This window comes from Hypomesus nipponensis, chromosome 6 (assembly GCF_054491055.1).
Source record: "Hypomesus nipponensis isolate SF chromosome 6, ASM5449105v1, whole genome shotgun sequence".
Taxonomy (NCBI): Eukaryota; Metazoa; Chordata; class Actinopteri; order Osmeriformes; family Osmeridae; genus Hypomesus; species Hypomesus nipponensis.
The window spans coordinates 10,568,756-10,589,564 of NC_140366.1; the positions used below are offsets into that span (position 1 = coordinate 10,568,756).

General features: G+C 41.0%; 1 protein-coding gene across 2 annotated transcripts; it reads right to left on the reverse strand.

The window, feature by feature from the left end:
• Nucleotides 1–13,921: 13,921 nt before the first annotated feature.
• LOC146287002 (terminal nucleotidyltransferase 5A-like) lies at nt 13,922–19,085 on the reverse strand. 2 transcript variants are annotated; one of them, XM_084700753.1, is made up of 3 exons: nt 18,632–19,085; nt 18,001–18,426; nt 13,922–17,125 (listed from the first exon to the last, which is right to left on the reverse strand). In XM_084700753.1, exons 2-3 carry the CDS (start codon nt 18,424–18,426, stop codon nt 16,313–16,315), a joined length of 1,239 nt encoding a protein of 412 aa, XP_084556879.1. In that variant the 5' UTR covers nt 18,632–19,085; the 3' UTR covers nt 13,922–16,312. The 2 variants fall into 2 exon arrangements, with proteins under 2 accessions (XP_084556879.1, XP_084556878.1); XM_084700752.1 differs by having other exon boundaries at nt 18,001–19,085.
• Nucleotides 19,086–20,809: the final 1,724 nt, after the last annotated feature.

Here is a 20,809-nt window from a genome sequence, read left to right on the forward strand (position 1 = left end):
CAACCCTCCAGCGCACCCTGGCACAGGCACAGATACATGCACATGAGCACACACACAGCTGTCCTTAAACAACCCCTCTGCTAAGATGGCCCGGCCCCTTTCTTGATGCCCTGCCAGAAATGCCCAGATGTGAGAAATAAAATTCTTCTCTATTTGCTTTCTTTTTCTTTCTGATATATTTTAAATGTCTACTCTCAGAAAGACTTGACAGACAGATGCACAAAAAGTAAGAGAGCCATGAGAGAGGGAGAGAGACGGAGATGAAATACAATATGACCATAAACTGAGGTTTGATATTGGTCAGGCCCATTGGCCATTGCCAGAGGTGATACAAAGACAGTTTAAACCTTAAACTTTAAGGTATTCATTACCTTTCATGTCCATTGTACTTGACCAACGCTATCATGTGTACAAATAAACTCATGCACACACACACACATACCCACACGCACACAAATATACACCCACACACAAATGGTAATTTAATCAACAACAGTGTTGGCAGGAACATTGAAAGCAACACAAATACATTTAACAAACCAATGTATTTTTAAAAGGCTTGATAAAATGTTTGTACAATAGAATGTGATTACAGTAATCACACAATCAAGCACACCATCTACCCAGTAAATCTCCAACCAAGATGTAGCCTTTTCTAAAAACCTGGTTGGAATCATGGACTAAAGCAGTTATTTTTCTTTTATGAAAGTGGGTAGAGCTGACTGTATGTTTTTGTTGGTCATATGTTGACAGAAAACAAATTCCTCCTTTATTTTGCCCTGGATGTTCTTGGCAGTCAGAACCAAGCAAAAATAAATTCCATCAGTTCTGACATGCTGTATTATAAACCAGAATATTACTTGTAGTTCACCTAAACACGGGCCAAAGCATGTTTAGCATCACTCATTACTCTAACCTGTCCTCCCAAATACTTGATCAAACTGAAGCTTAAAAACTGCACAGATGTATATTTATGTGTCTCTGTGTGTCTGTTTGTGTCTGTGTGTGTGTGTATTTGGTTGGGTGTGAATTTGGCTCTCCTTGCTCAAATACACCCGCTCACGCTGTCACAACAGTTAGAACCAAGCACCCCTGCCATGACATGAATCTGGCCCAATGCCCAAGACTAAACATTGGCACAATATTTTTGCTGTGTTAAGGCAGCCATACAGTATTTATAATTATAGGCGCTTGTAGTTGGAATCTTCATGTTTTACAATGAGGTGATTTACATGTTTTTGATATAAAATATCAAATATGTAAAACATCCTCTATTTTACGTGTTTTGGTATACAAGACACAGAGAGAAAGAAGGAGAGGGAAACAAAGGAAAAGAAGGTGTGATAAATAGAGTCTAAATGGGGTTCTACAGAAGATGGAAGCATTTTTAACAATAAATAAATCCTCTAAAATAACTTCCATGGATGTGTACTGTACCTCGGTGGCAGATCATTTGAGTGGTTACTGTTAAAATACCACTGTACTGGACACATACAATTCCATGTATAAGATGCTGTTAGTAACTACAAATATGCTTTTTTATGGAAACTTGCAGCACCAAAAATTGTGATTTGGAATGGTTATCTTTCTTTTGTGTAACATAACACATATTTGACCTATATTAATTGTAGAGTGTGATTCAACATATTCTGTTACAGTGTACTGCTCCACTGAGAGATACACCTGGTGGCTTCTCAGTGGAGCAAAGTCCACGTACACGTCCTCTAAAAACCTTTACAACCTTCACATTATATACAGCCTATGCCTGTTATACGCCATGTAAAAAAAAAGAAAGGCAATTACGATTAAGAAATCGCAGACAGCTCTCGTCATAGAACTTCCTCCATTGGTTTTGATAGTTTCACAGGCAGACGGCGGTATGCCGGGCTTCATGGCAACACAAATATGTCTGAGTGAATCTGAGCTATGCGCTAGACATTTAGACTGTCCCTGGCGGCTTCTTACATGCTTTTGCGGCCGAAGTTGCGTCGTTTTAACACTTTCAGGATTCCTATCTGAGATATTTCGACGGGTCAGCCGGTTGGCCATGGCAAGACACATGTTTTTCTGTTTGAATTAATAACAGAGTAACAACAAACTGTAGGAACTAGTAGAATTAATGCTTAACAATAGGATACAAAGATGCCCAATAATAAATGATGGACTGGTGGAATGCTGACGATAACAAACAGAAATGCATCTAAGTCTCATATGCACAGGTCAATGTAATTAGCTGTCAGTATGGCGTCAGCCTTCAGTCAGGTTTTGTCTGGCTAGCACATGATTTGGCAGGTTCTTTCCTCATATTAGAACAGACTTATACTCTGATATTGGTCTGTGCTTGGTCAAAAACAACAGCTTGCATCAGCAGTCACATCAATCACTCATCTCCAAATGAGCACCAGATGCAGCCTACTGTGTGCCAGTAGAACATTCTAGCATGAAGTACCATGATCTTCCACTAAGAACGGTTGGATCTTCCACTCAGAAAGGTTTGCATGGATTTATTTACATGCAGAGTCATTCGCTAATGAATTTGTAGGTTAAGCAATGTCATGTGGGGCCATGTTTTACTAGTGTAGTGTGTCAGATTTATAACTGACTGTGAATTAAAGTGGAGTGATGATGCACAAATCATTCTGCAATTTCAAAATCTTTGAAATGGAGTTGTAAGTACTCTTGCAAAGTGTAAGTTCTGTTGCATAAATTCTCTTACGTTTATGATGCATAATTGATTCCATAGTTTGGTGTTATAAATACATAAATGTATGATTTATATGAAGTAAAAAGGTAAAACCTAAATATAATTGCAAAAATACACAAGTCAACTTATACATTATGAATGTAGGTATATATTGACTGATTCTGCACTGGGATCTCAGGAATGTAGAGAGATATTACCATAGCTTCCACCCTTTCACAATCATAACACTCAATAACCAATTAAAACCGATACTATTTATGAATATGGATGACAGGATCCTAATATTGTATACTCATCAATGCAACAGAAATGCAACGGGATGAATCCAAAAAAGACATTCATGGTGAACATACAGAACAAACCACACACAATATACATTGCTTATACCGGTATGAAACAAAATCAGAATGCATGTATTCTGTCTAACAAAATGGTTTAAAAAGTGAACTTGATTCTTCCTCGTCAAATCAGATTTTTTGATGAGTCATTCTTATAAGGACTACGCTGTACCATCACGAGCACTTCTTGAGCCAGCCTTTCTGAAACTTGTTTTCTATTTAACTCTTCCACTTCTATTCATCAATAGTGGCAGTTTAGACAGCACATGATACGAGGACAAGGTTTTCCTTTTATAAATCAAAAGTTATATTTGATTTAGGTGAGTAGGACACTCACTCTCCCAGTCCTTTGTTTATCAGATAGATAAATAGGTCAGAGAAGTGAAGGAATTCCCTGGGGTCCACAAAAAAATATGGTCTGTCTTTCTCCTAGACTGTACCAAAGAGAAACTGTCATGTGTTAACATGACAGGGTCTTTACTGGACAACACTGTACTCTGTGAACAGCAAAGGTAGTGTTCTTGATTTGACCCTTTACCTGCAGAGGCTGCCTCAGTCATCCTGCCTATCCGGGGTCATGGGTGTGTAGTCATGGTTGACTGTCTCAGACTGTAGACCTGAACACAGGTTTCCTGACCAAGGTCTTTTACGTGTCTTTGCCTTCTGTTTCACCCCTCAGTTGAGAAACAGCTGGTAGTTCAGCAGCATCTTGTCGACATGGATCCCATTCTCCTGTGTTCCAGTTTGAGTTTCACCCGGAACTCATAACGGACAGCCACAACTGGAAGAACTGCAGGGAGGGGAGTGTGTGTGCGTGTGTGTGTGTGTGTGTGTGTGTGTGTGTGTGTGTGTGTGTGCGTGTGTGTGTGTGCACATGTGAGATGAAGACAGAATGACGACAGAAAACAATACTTGCTAAACCAATAATTAAGATAATTTCATGTAAAACTGAGGAGGATTGTCACAGCGTCTAAATATCTATGGGTGAGGGACAATGTCATTATAATGTCATCATAAAGACATGCTTCGTGTGAATTGAATGAATGTTGGTAACGAATGTTGGTGGTGGTTGGAGGGGCCGTAGGTGTTGATTGGCAGCCACGCTTCCGTAGCACCACTGGTTTGACTGTGTCTGAATGAATGCTGGACTCTGTAAAGTGACTTTGAGTACCTTGAAAAGTGCTATATAAATCAAATGTATTATTATTATTATTATCATTTAGGGGTTTATGTACTAAACCACAGAATCGGCATGTGTGGCCATTAATGACATTGACACAGATAGATTGAGCACTTATGCATTTATGTGTTGGGAAATGCAGGAGAAGAACTTTCTCCAGTTTATCCCATATATCATGGTTAAGTCGTCACCCTAAGTGATCTTTGTCCTTTTGGTCACCCGCCCCCTCTCTTCCTGTTTGGAGATCTGCTCCACAGCTGTGTTTTCATGGCTGAGATAAGACTTTGAGATGAGCCTTATCACATGTGACACACACACACCACTTTGTTTATATTTCTCTTTCTTTCTGTCTTTCTTTCTTTCATTTTCTCTCTCTCTCCCCCCCCCCTCTCTCTATCTCTCTCCCTCTTTCACTCCCACATAAAAATCACAGGCAGTGACCATAACTCTCGACAGCTTGCTTTTTCTCTGGGAACTAGGCTTTAGCTGACATCTTCACATTTTTACCCCTTTATTATTTCATTCTTTCTTACAAACCAATGCAAAACAGACCCTCTTTAATCAACCACCGAGGCCACAAACAAACACATGAGCAGGATGATCAGGAATGTTGTTTGTTGTGTTCACATGTAATTGAATTGATCTGTTGTTGTTCTAGATAAGTGATTAGAGAGACATTTTGGATCAACATTTTTAAGTTCAGGTGTTTATTATTTTGAAAGAGAAGGTTGCAGGTAAAAGGACATGGACCCAGAAACAAATTACCTTGTATGTGTTTAATTTAAATTAAATCCAAATTACAATGCATTCCAAAGGTGTATGTTACTGTGGGGGATATTTTCTAATCGATTCCTTCACCTCCTGATCCACCAAGTACTTAACGTGCGTAACAACATACTGTGTACTAACTATACTTTAGTTAAGATGAGTTGTTTACACCCACGTTGTGTTGCCATGGTGATAGTGGAGGAGTGAAATCTGGTCGAACTGTGATTTGGGTTCCAGAAAGTTCTCATTGGACAGTTTAGGGTCAGGTTTTCCAGTCTTCACATCTTCCTCAGACCAAACTTTGTGTTCTTTGTTCTAGTTTACCCCTGACCCCTGACCCTTAGTCAGGGTCAACTATGAGTCCATAGAAGGAGGACATAAATCTGCCTCTGGACAGACACAGATCCAAAGTTAACTTCCAGGCTACACAGCTTTATATATGAAGAGTAAGGAAAGTTCAAATGGAATGGGTCCAAAATGGTGCCCGGTATTTTAATTTGTGTCGACCAAAGTTGACTGCAAAGTTGACTGCACAAAAAAGTTCAGAGGTGCAGAAGATGGTGACAATCAAGGTAATAATACTGAGCTTGTTTGAGATTAAATCGTCTAGAGATTTAACTCAAATTAAATTCCAACTATTAAATATTTAAAGGTTTGCCGGTCAAGGCAGTTCCAGGTTCAAATCCAGCTAGGGATTTTCCCTGCATTTCTCCCCTCTCTCGTACCCTTATATTTCCTGTCTCTCTTCATTGTATTTGTCCCAGTAAAGCAGATATACCCGAAAAATGTCTTAAATCTTGTTCTACTCCTTCCAGAACCCAAAATAAGGCACCTGCCATGACTTATTTGCCCGGTTTACATTGTTTGCAAAGTATGTTTTTGTGTAAAAACATTAACAAAGCAGTTTCCTTCGTTCACATTGGACCTCAAACCCATTTAGTTTTTTGTCTTCATCCACCAATTATGACCACATGAACATAGTTTCCTCTTTTTGGATTGGCCAAGAATGAATTCTGGGAAGGAAGAGAAACTGGAGAACTTGAAGTGGAAGAATATGCACTAAGTTTTTGATCAATTTGTCAACATTTGAAATGATGTAAATACGTTTGTATGTTCCCTTGAAATGTGAAATATCTTAAATCTTGAAGGGACCGGAAAACATTAAATCCTGACAAGTGAAAAAAAAAAATCTAAGTCTCAAAATTGAAGAATGATTATAAGTGTTGTGTAGGGCTAGATCGCAAGACAAAACAGGCGCACTGGAACTCAGGTTTCTGGAAATCTTTCTCTGGACATTTATCTTATATATCAAAACCTTATCAGTACTGTAATTTTGCTATTGGTACAATATTGTTTGTCACAGATGCATTATGCCTTTCCCACACTATTGGTCTCTCACCCTCGGGGCTTCAGATTAAAGGTGCATAGAAAATTCTTCAATTTTTTCTAGGCCTGCTCCAACCTTGAAGACCAGCTACACTAGGTTCCTGGGCATAAGGCCGTAAATTTGCCTCATCATAGCTTGGCCTTGTAGTTTTCTATGGAAGAAGCATGTACACAGTCTTCTCGCCCTCAGCCCCTAATTATCCAGATTTGCACTTTGGGCTTGATATCCCCTACAAGATGGCAATACAAAGTGGCAATACTAATCAGTCAACAACTTTGCATTTGGTTTTCAGTAATATAGCATATACAAGTTAAAAAGGTGACAAAGAGGTTTGTTTTCGATCATATAATCCATAATCATTCTCCATCTTCATAATTACAACAGTGTGATGTTTTTTCTACAACAAACAACAGAACTTCAATGGGAACACAAGATACTTTCTCTCCAGGCAAAAATAATGTCATGTGGGGACCAAATTATAAAACAAAAACATTTGTTTGACCTCAAGCTGCCATAGTTGATACCAACTGAAAACACTGGAGAGATAGAAAAAGGCGAGATAGAGAGTTTTAAAGAGAAAAAGAAACAACAAACACAGAGAGACAAAGAGACAAAGAGACAAACGGAGAAGTTCAGATCCTGAAAGGTTGTTGAGAGACATAGACAAGGGAAGCAATATGGTGCATTGATGCCTCTTCCTGCATGGGATGCCTGGGCAGCAATTAGAATTGTAAAACCAAAATCATAAACATAATTGTTCCCAAACATGAATGATTCTGTGTTTTACAATTGAGCCTAAATGATGACACCGCCATCTGTTTTGAATGGCTGACGGCAGAGGAGTGAAGTTGGGAAAGAACATTGATGAAATGAAAAGGTTTCGTGTTCCAACACCATATGTATTTACACTTTACATTCAGAGTTAGCACACTGTTGAAAACAAAATTCTGGCCAGATACTCATACTGGACACATGACTGTGGTGTCTTTATACTAGACGTTTCCACATGATTTCCCAGTCAATCCATGCAACATTTTCCCATTACTTTTTTTCTCCAGGTGTAGACCGCAGACTGTATCTAAATATACAAAAAAGTTACATACACATACATACACAATAAAGTAGCACATGGACAAGTTTAGTTGATAAGTTAGTGTTGTCATTATTGTGTATTGAGGCGACATAATTTAGGGCAGTGGACAAACATAGGGTTGGCGAACGAACAGGATAACCATACTATATGGTCCACTCTCTCAATCTCAAGCACACACGCTCATACACTCATAACTCACACCTACAATTCCAACACTCGAGTTTCACGTCCGGTGTTTGCCCAAGGCCGCGGCAGCAGAAGTCGCTCCACTTTCATTCTACTGAATCCTCAAAGGGAACTGAACCCCACTATTAATATCTCAACACATTCCTCCTTCTCCCCTCCTCCCCTTTTCTCTCTTCTTCCCTTTTCCCTCTCCTCCCCTTCTGTCGTCTGCCACTTCGTCTTCTTCCCTCTCCATTTCCATTCTACTGCTCTCTCCTCTCTTCATCTCCATTTCCTTCATCTCTTCTCTCACCTCTCCTTGTCTGCACACAGTTCCTTTTTTCTCCCAATTTCTTCATGGAGACTTCCCGTACAGCCACCTCCCCCACCACACTTTATTTACAATATGGCTGAACAAATATATGACTGTGAGCAATAGAAACATCTGGACTGTTTCCCCTTGGTGTGTGTGTTTGGTTTGGGGTTCCCTTGTGTGTGTTCGGCTCGGGGTTCCCTTGTGTGTGTGTTTGTGTGTACAGGATGTACTGTACATTTGTGTGGGAGAATATATTCAGTTTTCAACAGATCCTTCTGGACTTGTAGAAGGAGAATCAATTTCCCCTCTGCTTCTCATATGACTTGAACAGAGTACACACACGCACACACACAAACAGCCAAAAATGTTTACATGAGGGATGACTATTTAAAGGTTTTACATGTATTCTGTTATCTTTTTGTTGAGCCTCGGTCATCAACAATCTCACTGATAAAAAAAGGATAAAGAAACCCCCTTTGGAAAAAGAGAAAGAAGTGATGGAAGAGAGGTGGGAGAAGGATTTGAGAAGGGAAGATGGGAGGAAGGAGGAGGAGGATGAGGAAAATAAGTGGAAAGGGGAGTTTGAGATAAAACAGCAACGTTCCATTTGGTTGCAAGTGTAAAACGTTGTGGTTGTTGAAAGATTAAGTGGAAGAGTTGATTGATAGTCATAGAAAGTGCTGCATTCGTGTTTTGACTAAACTATTTTGATTAATGAGAGTGTCTCCTGATTACTCCTCTCAAATTGTTACTGTAGCTCACTGGCTGATGTACACCAACTATGTGTGAGAGACAGAAAGCTATAGAGCAAAGGAAATGAGAAAGGACTTGACCATTAAATAAAGCCTGTTCCAAAAGCACATTTTCTAGAATGTTATTATCCAACATCCCTCTAATAGCAGTGCCGGCTCAATGTTTTTTAAAGGTCAAAGTTCAACTTCTACGGACGCAGAGGCCACATGTCTAGCCCTTCAGCCATCAACAGCAGCATGTGCTCAATATATCAGGTAGGGATGAATACACCGACTGATCCGGAAGGAAGAAAGTTTCTTCAAGGCATGTTGAAAGAGTCTTCCAATAGGTCAAGGATCAATGTACCCACATCATTCATCAAATGTACACAGGACTATTCATTACTGTTGCTTGCTAAAGATACACAAATGAGGTCTTCACAGTTTGGGAAATCACAATGTGAAAACTACGCTCTGATGTGTGTGACTGTACAGGTATCATTTTATTGTCAAAGTAAAAAAAAGAGAAGAAAGTTTAACCACAGTGGAAGTGTTTCACGAGCAATCTGCTTCATGAAACCAGTGATTATCTGTGAATCAGATTGGTTAGGTTGTATCAGGGAGAAAAGGAGTGGGAAGGCAAACACAGGTCCATGACACAACTGCACACTTGGCATGCTTGATAAAGGCTTTCAAACAAATCCTAATACAACACATCCAAAGATTTGTAAATGTTTTCTTCCGTGGACATATTTTCCTCTGGTTTTTTTGTGGGAGGACTTTTCTGGCTACAGCAAAGCGCAACAATCTGAATTTATCACATACTGTGGTTTAACCTGTGTTAACTGTGGTTGAAAAATAAAAAATAAACCTCTCTGCTTAAAAATATTACAGTTAATATGCATTGCTGTCATCTAAGTGTAAGGTACAAATGTCCAATGTGTGTGTCTTTCAGTTTGAAAACCATCAATGCATATGTCCTGAATGTCCAGACACATGTATGCATATCCAATTAAGAATTCCCAAAAAAATCTCAAAACCAAATGACAGTTTCATACAGTGATAAGCAAGCTTTCCATTCTGCACTCGTTTGAGGAGGCGGATATTATTTTGAAAGGAAGGTGTAGTGTCAGTGGCATAGCTATACTTACAGCTCCTGAGCGCAGGTGTGTTTTTGGCTTGAGCCCTGCAGTGGCAGGTGTGTGGCGATTAGAATGTGATAATGTCTATCATTCAGAGGCAGGTAAGAATGGGTGTTTGTGAGGAGGAGGTTCGATGGTATCATCAGTAGGGGTAGAGTTTTGCTTGCTTGTGACACCCACACACACATATACACATATACACCAATGTAAAGATATACACAAACTCACATGCTGTCTTTACTACAAGTACAATAACCTTCTGTGTTACCCTGACCTCTGAGAGTCCTGCGGTACTTTTTAATGTTTCACCTTATCACATGCATGTGTTTTCCTGTCTGTCGGTATTTTCCCTACGTTTCCCCACATTTATGCTCTCCCTGTCTCACCATCTGGCCTACATCTATCGCAGCTTTTCTCAACCTCCTTGGGTGTTGTAAACAGACACATGCACACACTTAGTCCCACACGCATGCACAAAAACGCACGCACACACACACACACACACACACACACATACATACATCCTGTTGTAAGCTCAGATACCAGGGAGCAGCTCCAAGGAAAGCTACAATTTTAAACTGTTGTTTTATGGTTCACATGGTCTGTGTCTTGGGCAGACACTTCACTTTTCACAGGAACTAACTCCTACCAGTCAGACATGAGCCACATCACCAGAAATGTTAGCAACAAGTTGTTACTGGTGTGTGACAATAATCACAATAATAATACTACTATAAATGCATGCTTTCCACTGTCTTCCACAACCTTAGAGAAGAAAGAATGTGTGTGTTAGAGATAGAGAGTGTGTGTGAGAGTGTCTTGTTGTTGTGTTGTTATTTATCCAGGGGACCGTCAAGTACATTGATTCATGAAGTGGTTTATTATTAACAGGGTCCAGTCTGAACAGTCATATTGAAATGAGTGGCCAGTCACTTCCAAACATCTCAATGGTATCCTCACCAGTAATGAATCATTCCTTCCTTAGATCCAGAGCCAGTTTACATTTATGTACAGACATTTGGTATGGTTAGTATTCATCCTTATTCAGAAGTTAACAGTTTCACTGTTAAGGCCACTTGTTTTCTTATTAGATATACTGGACTAACACAGCGGAAATAATAATCAAATAGATTAGATTTAGCTGAGAGCAATAAATTGGCTGTTTTCTGCTGAAATTATACACATTCAGCATGCACACCAAAGATCATGTATAGCTCACTCTCCTATTGCGCTCCACTCCACCCACCGACCCACCCACCCTCCCAAACACACACATATACACGTGCACACAGACACACATATACACACGCACACAGACACACATATACACATGCACACAGACACACATATACACATGCACACAGACACACGTTCACATGTAGAGCTGTTCTCACAGTCAGTGCTTTTGAGTACTTTGAGACCTTTGGCCTTGGCTGTGTCCAGTTGGATGGACTCCTGGCCCTGTTCATCCAACTGGGATATTTCCAATGTGTGCGTGTGTGTGTGTGTTTGTGTGTGTGTGTTTGAGTTGGGCCAATGACCCTTAACTTATGTATCAATCTTTTGAGACATAAGTATATTAAGAATGATCATGTTTATTTTTGATTAATGGGCCTTCGAAAATCAAGAATATTACTGATTCGATAACAAAAAAGTATCATTAATATATTGATAAAGAAATAACGTTTCTGTGCCCAAAGATGGGTTATGTCTCTTAATAACTTTGTTTCCTGTGACATCTGGTAAAAAATGTTGCTAAAGAAATAAACTGTAAATAATTGGGTTGTTCATACATACTAGTCACCCAGTTTTTATTATACTACAGCAACACTCAGCATTTAAAAACTGAGAGCAAGATAATCTGTCCTGATAGACACACAAGAACAGTTATGAGTTCTGAAGTATTGCAACTCAGCACTCTTTTTGTTTTTAGTTTTTTAACCTTTTTTTTCCTAATAAAATCAATCACTCCTTCTTGGGATAGGTTCTAAGTGACAGATTGTATTGAAATATTGTTCATCTTTACAGAAGAGCAATACAAAGAAGAATTTCTCCTTTGAAGTCTATGGACAGATGTGAGGATTTCCAGGAGAATTGAATCCCCTCTGTCTCCATTTTATTTTCACTCATAAATCAAAACATGTCTGCATTTGCCTATCCTGCGTCATGATACAGGAACTGAAACACTCATCAGCCAATAGCAAGCCTCAATGTTGTGGCGGTGGAGCATCTGGTGAAAGTTCCTCCTGCTATAGAGCTAGCATTCAGATCAGTCCTTCCTCCCTTCCTCCAGTTATTCTGAACTTTGCCAAATATAGATAAGTCAGAAATGAATCACTACCGGGTCCTTTCAATTTGGATTTGATGGAGGAATAAGTCAAATTATGCATAGTACTGGAATTAGGAGTCAAAAGTGCACTCAAAAAAATTTGTGTTTTGCACTAAACTAATGTACGCTTTATCACAAATGCTGTCTTCATCCCCTTCTGACCTTTTTGATAGCCTATTCATCATACAATCACATATGTGTCATGTATGTATCCACAAATACCTCATTGGACACACGCCCCATACCTCAGATTGTTTTTAACAATAGAAATCTATATTGATGTACTAAAATCTAATACCAACATGCATACAGACTCAGCACTTCCTTTGTGCCCTCACAGTAGGACATTCTTGTCTTTGTGACACCACAACAGTGCACTCCATCATTCTGACATCACAGCAGAGGTCTGAATTGAGACAATAATGTGACGATTCAATTATCACAGCAATATAGTCCCTCTTTCTGATCACAAAACAGTTTGTTTTGCTTTGTGACCTAACAATGTATTTATTGTTTAAAAAAATCAATGGATAACAGATGAATGTCAGACTTGTTTTGTGATTCCAGACACAAAACCTTGTTAGCAACCCATCAACTGCAATTTATTCTTAGCTGTGTAACATCCCAAACACCTCAAGCCATGGTTTCAGTAACTGTAAGCCCTTGATAAGGAAGTGAACTGAATCTTCACCCCTTCTACTTAGAGAAGAGGATACAGTGACCTAAAATACAGTCTCTGTGAGTTACATGACAATGGCGGTAAGTCCCGCTGTGGTAACTTCACTAGGCCGCTGAGCACATGCTTATAATGGAAGCTAATCAGCTTTCCACAGACAGGCTAATGTCCTTATCATAGCCAAGGAGGGGGGGCTATATTTAGAGTTCACTCTCTCTCTCTCTGTTTTACCTTTTAGAAAGAGGATCACATTGCCCTGGATCTCTGAACACCCCCCCCCCCCTTTCCCCATTCCACTGGTTAACATCCATGCTAATGCTAAGGACCTACTGTGTCACCAACACCGACATGAAGGTTTATAAAATTTCTGGAGAAGAAATCTGTCCTGCTCTGCTGTGCATACCTCCAGTTCCCACTGTGTGCGGGTCTGGCAGCTTGGTTTGGTTATTCACAGTATGTCAACTTGCATTCTCACTCTCTATCTTCAACACAGTGTCAGTTAGGGCTAACCCTCAGTCTCTTGAACAGAACAGTAGTCGGCAGTAACGGATGCCAATCATTATTTTTCTGTAAATAGTAAAAAAAAACATTATAGATTTGAATTCATTCTGATTTATTAAAATATAGTCTTCTTTGCTGTTACTGGGAGTGAATTGGCATCAGTAATCACATGTTTCTGATTTAGCTATAAACCCTTTGCAGAATCAACAATAATAATACTAAGTATTAGCTACCTTTAAAGAAAGTATTGATGTAAATGAATCCCAAACAGGATGTAATCCGAAAGATCTTTAGTATAGTTGATTCACAGTGACACTTCACTTTACTTCCTGGTTACTCAAAACAAACGTCACAACAGTTTATATACTAAGATTACAAGATTTATGTCCACAAAGAAGTGGACTGCAAGTGTTAAACCCTTCACCGTTTAGTGTAACTAAATTAATTCATCCATTAATGAATTCAGGACAGTTTTAGGACTATTTTTCTTCCATATTTAATGATCAACTCATTCATCACAGACACTTGTGTTGTTTTATATCTTCTTTTTTTTTTACTCCAAACAGAATGGCAATCACATTTACACCATGGTTAAACTTTAAACCACAATTATTTTTTTTAATGGTAGCAGAAAACATCCAAAGAAAAGAACGAAGAACTCTGCAAAAGCAACATGGTGGAAAACCTTTCAACATTTGTCTTTTAAAAGGATCCTGTGTACTCTACTCTACTGTATGTGTGTGTGTGTGTGATAGTTAAAGTGAATATTACACAGAGACACATACAATAACACTTTTTGTAGCCACCACAAGTTGGGCTATCAACATGACTTGCATTTAGCCAAACATGTACAAAAATAGAGAGATTATGATAAAAAAAAAAAGAGATCTGTCCTTAGGAGAACCATGACAATTGTGCACTCAGGGGGCCAAAATATGAAGCATTTTTCAAAGTTTGTGCCTATGAGGAAAAAACACGAAGCTAAAAGCACAATGTAATTTATAGACATAATTACTTAATTCTGAGGATTGTCTTAATTTCCATCTAGTTAACATGTTGATTGTATTCCCTTCTGAAAATAAAAGGAGCAAATGTTTCACAGGGACATCCTTTATCACATCTCATATGAAATACTCTGCACACAACAGCATCATAAAAGTCAACATTGCTGAGCAAAGTTAAATGGACCACACACACATGCTAAATCTGTAAAAATGATCCCTTTACACTGTCAAATTGAGCCCTCTGTACAGGAAAACAATGCTTCTACACTGTCAAGACTATCTCTGTACAGTGTCAAAACCGCTCTCTGTACCTACCCAGTCCCTAAGATTGTCACTGCTCTTTCGTTTCCCCTTCTTCTATCCCTCACCATGGTTACAACAAATCCCTGTACGCACAGTGGAACAAACAGGACACAGGTCACCACTAGACTGGAGTCTCAGTCACTCATTCTTATCACATTTTTCCTTCTTGTTGATCTCTTTGAGGCTTCTCATAAAGCCTCAAACACAAACCTTACAATCTGTACATTACATTTACTTAGCAGACACTCTTATCCAGAGCGACTTACAGTAAGTACAGGGACATCCCCCTGAGGCAAGTAGGGTGAAGTGCCTTGCTGAAGGACACAACATCATTTGGCACAGCCGGGAATTGAACTGGCAACCTTCAGATTACAAGCCTGATTCCCTAACTGCTCAGCCACCTGACTCCCTATAATAAATGCTCTTTGTTACTAATTTATTTAGGGGGAAATCTATTTTGGTCATTTATTCCTGTACTACTATCCAGTAAATACATCTGTTTGCCTGTATTTTAATTTAGAAAATAAGACTGAGCCTTGACATATTACTAATTCACAGACCAATAAGCCTTAAACTGTGTCTCTTTATCTGGATAACAGTTAACTGTCCATGGACTATAACAGTGCTGTTAAGTATACATTCATTAACACCATCAAAACAAAGGTACATTCTTATGGACACACATTATCTTTAATATACCCACCTTCATTTAATATAAAATGAAGATGTTTGTATTTATTCCCTTTAGGCATGAGGCACTTAAAAAACAACTATTCACAAGCACATTTTTAAAGAGACAAAACGTGGGTATCTAACTGAACAGATCTTTGTAAACAATGTTCAGATCAGGTTTTGCGATGTAAATGGGAGCTGGTCTCACTTCTCATTTTCCCTGGCAAACACTTAAAGGTCAGCTTTTAGGGTGTTCTTAAAACTTCCCATTTTGTGTGTGTGTGTTGTAAGGCTAAATCCTTACAAGAGGTGAGTCAATTACAATCATTTAGAGTCCCAGCCAATTCTTCCATTGGCTTTGTTCAATATTTCACTGCATTATTATTGTAGTATTCAGCTTCCAGACACATTTGCTTTCACTCTGGCAGTGCTAGATTGTCCAACCAGGTGTGGAATGTATTCTCCATGTCTGAATTGGAGCCATGTGCAGACTGGCCTGATAGCCCAAAAGCTAACATTGGCATCCTCTTAAGTCAGACTACCCTCAAGATCCGGTCCCTCCTCCTCCTCCTCTTCTGAGCCCTTGAGAGAAAAGCCTCCTCTTTAGTCCCAGTTTGGAACCAAGAGGTTCATCTCTTCTTGCTTCCTTCATTCCTCTCTTCTCCATTTATCTGGCCTGCTCTCTCTCTCTCTCTCTCTCTCTCTCTCTCTCTCTCTCTCTCTCTCTCTCACACTTTTCTTCTCAATACCAAATCAGTCCTTCTCTTTTATTTACTCTTCTCATCTCCCCTTCTTTTACTTTCTTTTCGGTCCCTACCCCGTGCACTAAACAGCAACCAAAGCGAAGCTCCCATCTCTGCTCTGAAAATAAAGCAGAGAAAGCGTCTCCTCCTTCCCTACTATGTCAGGGAAACTCCCAGCTCCAAAGTTGGGGTTCAAACTGTGTGCCTGAGAGTGAGTGTGTGTGTGTGTGAGTGTACGCCGCGCATCGTCAGCATCCCCATCAGTTGCATGGCAACCAGGTGCCGTACATGGGGTGGAGGTACTGGGGCGCGGCGTAGTGCGGGGGGGGCGGGCAGGTGTACACGGGCTGCACCTGGGCAACGTAGTAATTGCTGAAGTTCCCATCGGCTACGTAGGGGGCGGGCTGGTAGAAGCACGTGACGTTGGCGGCATTGAGGATGACGTTCTGCTCGGCGAGGACGCGCAGCGCCAGCGAGGAGATGAGGTTGAGCGTCTGGCGGCGCTCGTGGCCCATCAGGCACACGGTGCTCTCCTGGACCACGTCGTGCAGCGTGGCGAGGTAGTCGTACTTCCTGTCCTCCAGTCCCACAAAGTGGTTCTGGAGGTAGGACTCGAGCTTTCTCCTCTGCTCGCCCACCTCTGAGAAGTCGATGAAGAACCGGGAGCACATGTAGCGCTGGAGCTGCCTCATCTCAGGCTCCGAGACCGCGCGGAACCCCCGCACCAGCAGGTGGCAGTATTTGAGCAGGCCGCCTCCACGGATCTCCTCTGGGCTGCGTGTGCAGATGAGACGCTTGCGCAGGTGGTCCAGGGCTACAGGGAAGTCTCCGTACACGCTCTCGCCCAGAATGGTTGGGTGGAAGGTGGCGGCCATGGGGTGCTCTGAGCACTCGTAGAACAAGAGGAGCGAGTCCAGGCGGATCTGGAAGGAGTCCACGCTGAATTCAAACTGGCGCCGGAGAGAGTCCACAAACTTGAGCTCCACGTTCTTACCGCGGTTGTTGGAGAGTGAGATAAGGCTCCAGCGGTCTGAGTCATTGCACACCTTAACCATCTTCTGCACATAGGCCTCCTGGCGACACAAAGACGGGTCTTGGTTACTGATCTACCCATAAATGTACAGAATGTGTACACATACAACAGGGTAACAGAGAGTGTGTCTGTGTGTGGATAGTCTGTGTGCTTGCATGAGCGTGTTTCATGTGCCTTCATATACACTGAAAGGCATAACATACCATATAATTGAAAGAATAACAAAATTGTATGGTGTCAAATTATTTAAAAAATGTTACACTGCTGTGCAAGGGGCTAGTGTGAAAAACAAAAGGGTGATATTGAGATGGACTGCTGACAAACTGGACCTTGAGGACAGAGTCAGGGACACATATAAATACAAATGCATAAAGGGACAACGTTTTAATTTAGTTACTTAGGAACATAAACGTTTAAATGAAACTGAACATATGGATTTTGTATTTCCCACTGTAGCCTACTCGGCCGTCGTTTGCTTGACTGGACAGCTCGGGCGCAGGGTCATGCATAAGTACGGTATCTAGGTAACTGAGAACCCACTGATTATCGCGGATCCGCTTCCAATTGGATTAGACGGAATCCTCTTTGTAGTGGAAACCACCATTTTTACTATCTGAAGCCTTATCCCTATGCAGTTTAGGCGTCTGGGGCAGAATTATTTATATGAAAGTTTAATGCATGCTGTAGTTGTAAAACGTTCACACAAAGAAAATCCATAGACTTACTAAAGTATTGTAGTGTGCTAACTAGAACATGCACATGGAAAACTTTTGTGAAACTGTGTCCTACAGTACTTAAGCACACATTCACATTCACAAATCAAACAAATACAAAATACCGCAGTATTTTGCGAATGTATCCTAATTGTGCGAAACCATGGGTGTGTGGATTGAGTGTGTGTTATGGTAGGCCTACCTTTAAGGTCACAGGTGTGATTTTCTCTTTATTTACTCCTTCTGGCAAGAAATCCAATAACGCATCCAAAACTATATCCTTCACTGTCTGAAACTCCAGTTCCCCTTTTAGATCAGCACAGAATATCAGGTCTAGATCTTTCCATCCCAAACCGCTGTCCTCGTGAAGAACATGGCTGGCCGCAGAACCGTTCAAACGGACCTCCCGAACGTGTATTCGTTTCTCCTCCATGCGACACCTGACCACTTTGACAATGTCCCGTGGTTTCATTTCCAGGGTGGGAAAGTTCCAGCGGCCATGGATGGGAATAGACTCGGTCAAGATAGCGTCCAGCCGCTGCACTTGCTCCCAGTTGAGCACGCTGAGGTTGCTGCTCTCCCCCTCATGGCAGCTGTCCACCGGACTTGAATCGCCTGTATCGCCCATCTTAAGAGGTAGATAACAAAATGTAAACGTCCAAACTTAAGACTAACTCTGTTAGTCTGGCTGTGAAATAATGCAGACGTATTGCCGGTGGAGTAGCTTTTCCAAGCAGGGTTCCCACATCAGCTGGCTGTTTCTACCTGTATAATTGTACCTAGACTATTAATCATAACAATAAAATGCCAAAAAGAGTCATCCTCTTACGCACAAGTATTCAAGGAGTGCAGGAGTGGCCAAGTGTTATGCTCCAGCGTTGCGCTTCATAATGTTAGGGATCGGGTCTCTCCTTTACAAGAACCTTTCCAGTACATGGACTAAATATTTGAATGGGTTACAGGATATCCTCTTGAAGTGAAGATCATGCAATGCTCTGCATCTGTTGACTTCCGTGCGTTCTCTGTTCCAGTTGTGTCGCCATAACCCAGAAGCGCATATCAATTTGTGGGTTAAAATGGGTTTTTAAACGTCCCCAGCGGGTAAATCCTTTCACACTGTCTCGTCACAATCTGTTCGTTAAGAACAAAGTGCAAGAATCTTACACGTTCTTGATTTAGTTAACATTTGCACCCAAGTGGGTTGGAGTATCTCCGCCGAAGTTCCTATTTTACGCACTGTACTTAAGTCAGCAAAGCAAATAATTAACTCCCGCTGTACTAATTGGCCGTCACATTGTGGACGTTTTTCGCTTAATGATCGTGCGTCACGACGATGAGGTCCCGCGCCGTGGATGCTCAAGGGTTTCTGATGAATATGTTTCCCATGTAACGAACGGCGGAGCGGGGCGGGGCGGAAAGCTTTGACAGACAAGTGCTCTGACTAATCGTTTTTAGCCCGTGTGCAGGGAAATGATCTGCAGTTACCCCTGCAGTTTACGCAGATGCAATAAATCCATCTCCACTTCCATGTTGCTTTTGGTGTCAATCCAAAATGCTTTCCCATGAGATTTGCCGAAGTGCAGCCTCAATAGTTGCAATAGGGTCCATGCCATAACGTAAATGTAATATTTCAAAGCAATACTCATGAATGATTCCCCTAAAAGTTTATTAGTAGTCCCATCAAAAGTATCCATGTCCACCTGGTATTTTCTCAGCTCCCATACTGTAGATAACTGCTGTAAAGTGGAACGTGGAATATCGCCCTCTAGTGGAAAGGATTTTGTTGTCTACAACATCTCTGATGGAGAGAGAGAGAGAGAGAGAGAGAGAGAGAGAGAGAGAGAGAGAGAGAGAGAGAGAGAGAGAGAGAGAGAGAGAGAGAGAGAGAGAGAGTGTGTCTGTGTGTATGTGTCATTTTGGAGTAGTATGTATGTGGGCTATAGGCCATAGTGTCAGACTGGGCTACTTGTCACTGAGAATCTGTCAGAGAGCGCTTCACAGGTGTATCTGCGTCACCGTAGACGAGCCCATAAACCAGCTTACTGCAGATTACCCTGTATGTACAGTGACACACACACCTACACACACACAGACAGACACACAGTGTCTGTCATCTAGACTCATCTGCTTGTCTCTCTCTCTCTCTTTCTCTCTCTCTCTCTCTCTCTCTCTCTCTCTCTCTCTCTCTCTCTCTCTCTCTCTCTCTCTCTCTCTCTCTCTCTCTCTCTCTCTCACAACCACACACACTCACACTGCACCAATACTGTCCCCATAAATCCTAGGTTGCTTCCCATAGAGCTCATCAACCTGTTTTTCAGCATGTCCAAAGAGATAGACCTTTATCTTGTGAACGCACTGACCGTCTGCCTACATTTCGTGTGGACGTGTTGCATCTCATGTTGCAGCAGTGTCGGTCAGTGGAACAAATCGAGCAAGAGACAAAACCTATTTGACTACAGAATTGTATTGAACATGGACAGCACCAAGCAGTCAGGAAGTGTACCCTCTCAAAAAGAAGATGGTTTAAAACAGCCCCCCTATTGGATTGTCTGAATTGACCTATGAATGATGATTGGTGTTTGGAGACATAGGGGGAGCGTCTGAGTGAGTGACACCTGTGTAAGAGAGACAGTACAATTCAATAAGAGAAACTGGGTTTTTTGGACTACGTACATTACAAAATGTTGAAACCTTATATGAAAATGAAACAAGCTAGCGCAGTTACAATGAGCCAGTTGTCTCAGTGTCAGGGGCCCACCAATAATATAGCTGCTTACCTTAACCTGTAACCTTTGAAGTGGATGACACCGGATTGGGCCACAGACTAGCATCACAGGATCGATATGGGATTGACATCAATTCGGATTCTTGTACATACAGAACATTGGTATGTGTGTGCAAGCTGTTTTCTTTTGTGTATGTGCGCATGTTCATGCTTTATGCACATGCAGGTGTGAGTGTGTGGGCTGTGAACATACAGACAGGCTTTTGTGTGTGTGTGTGTGTGTGTG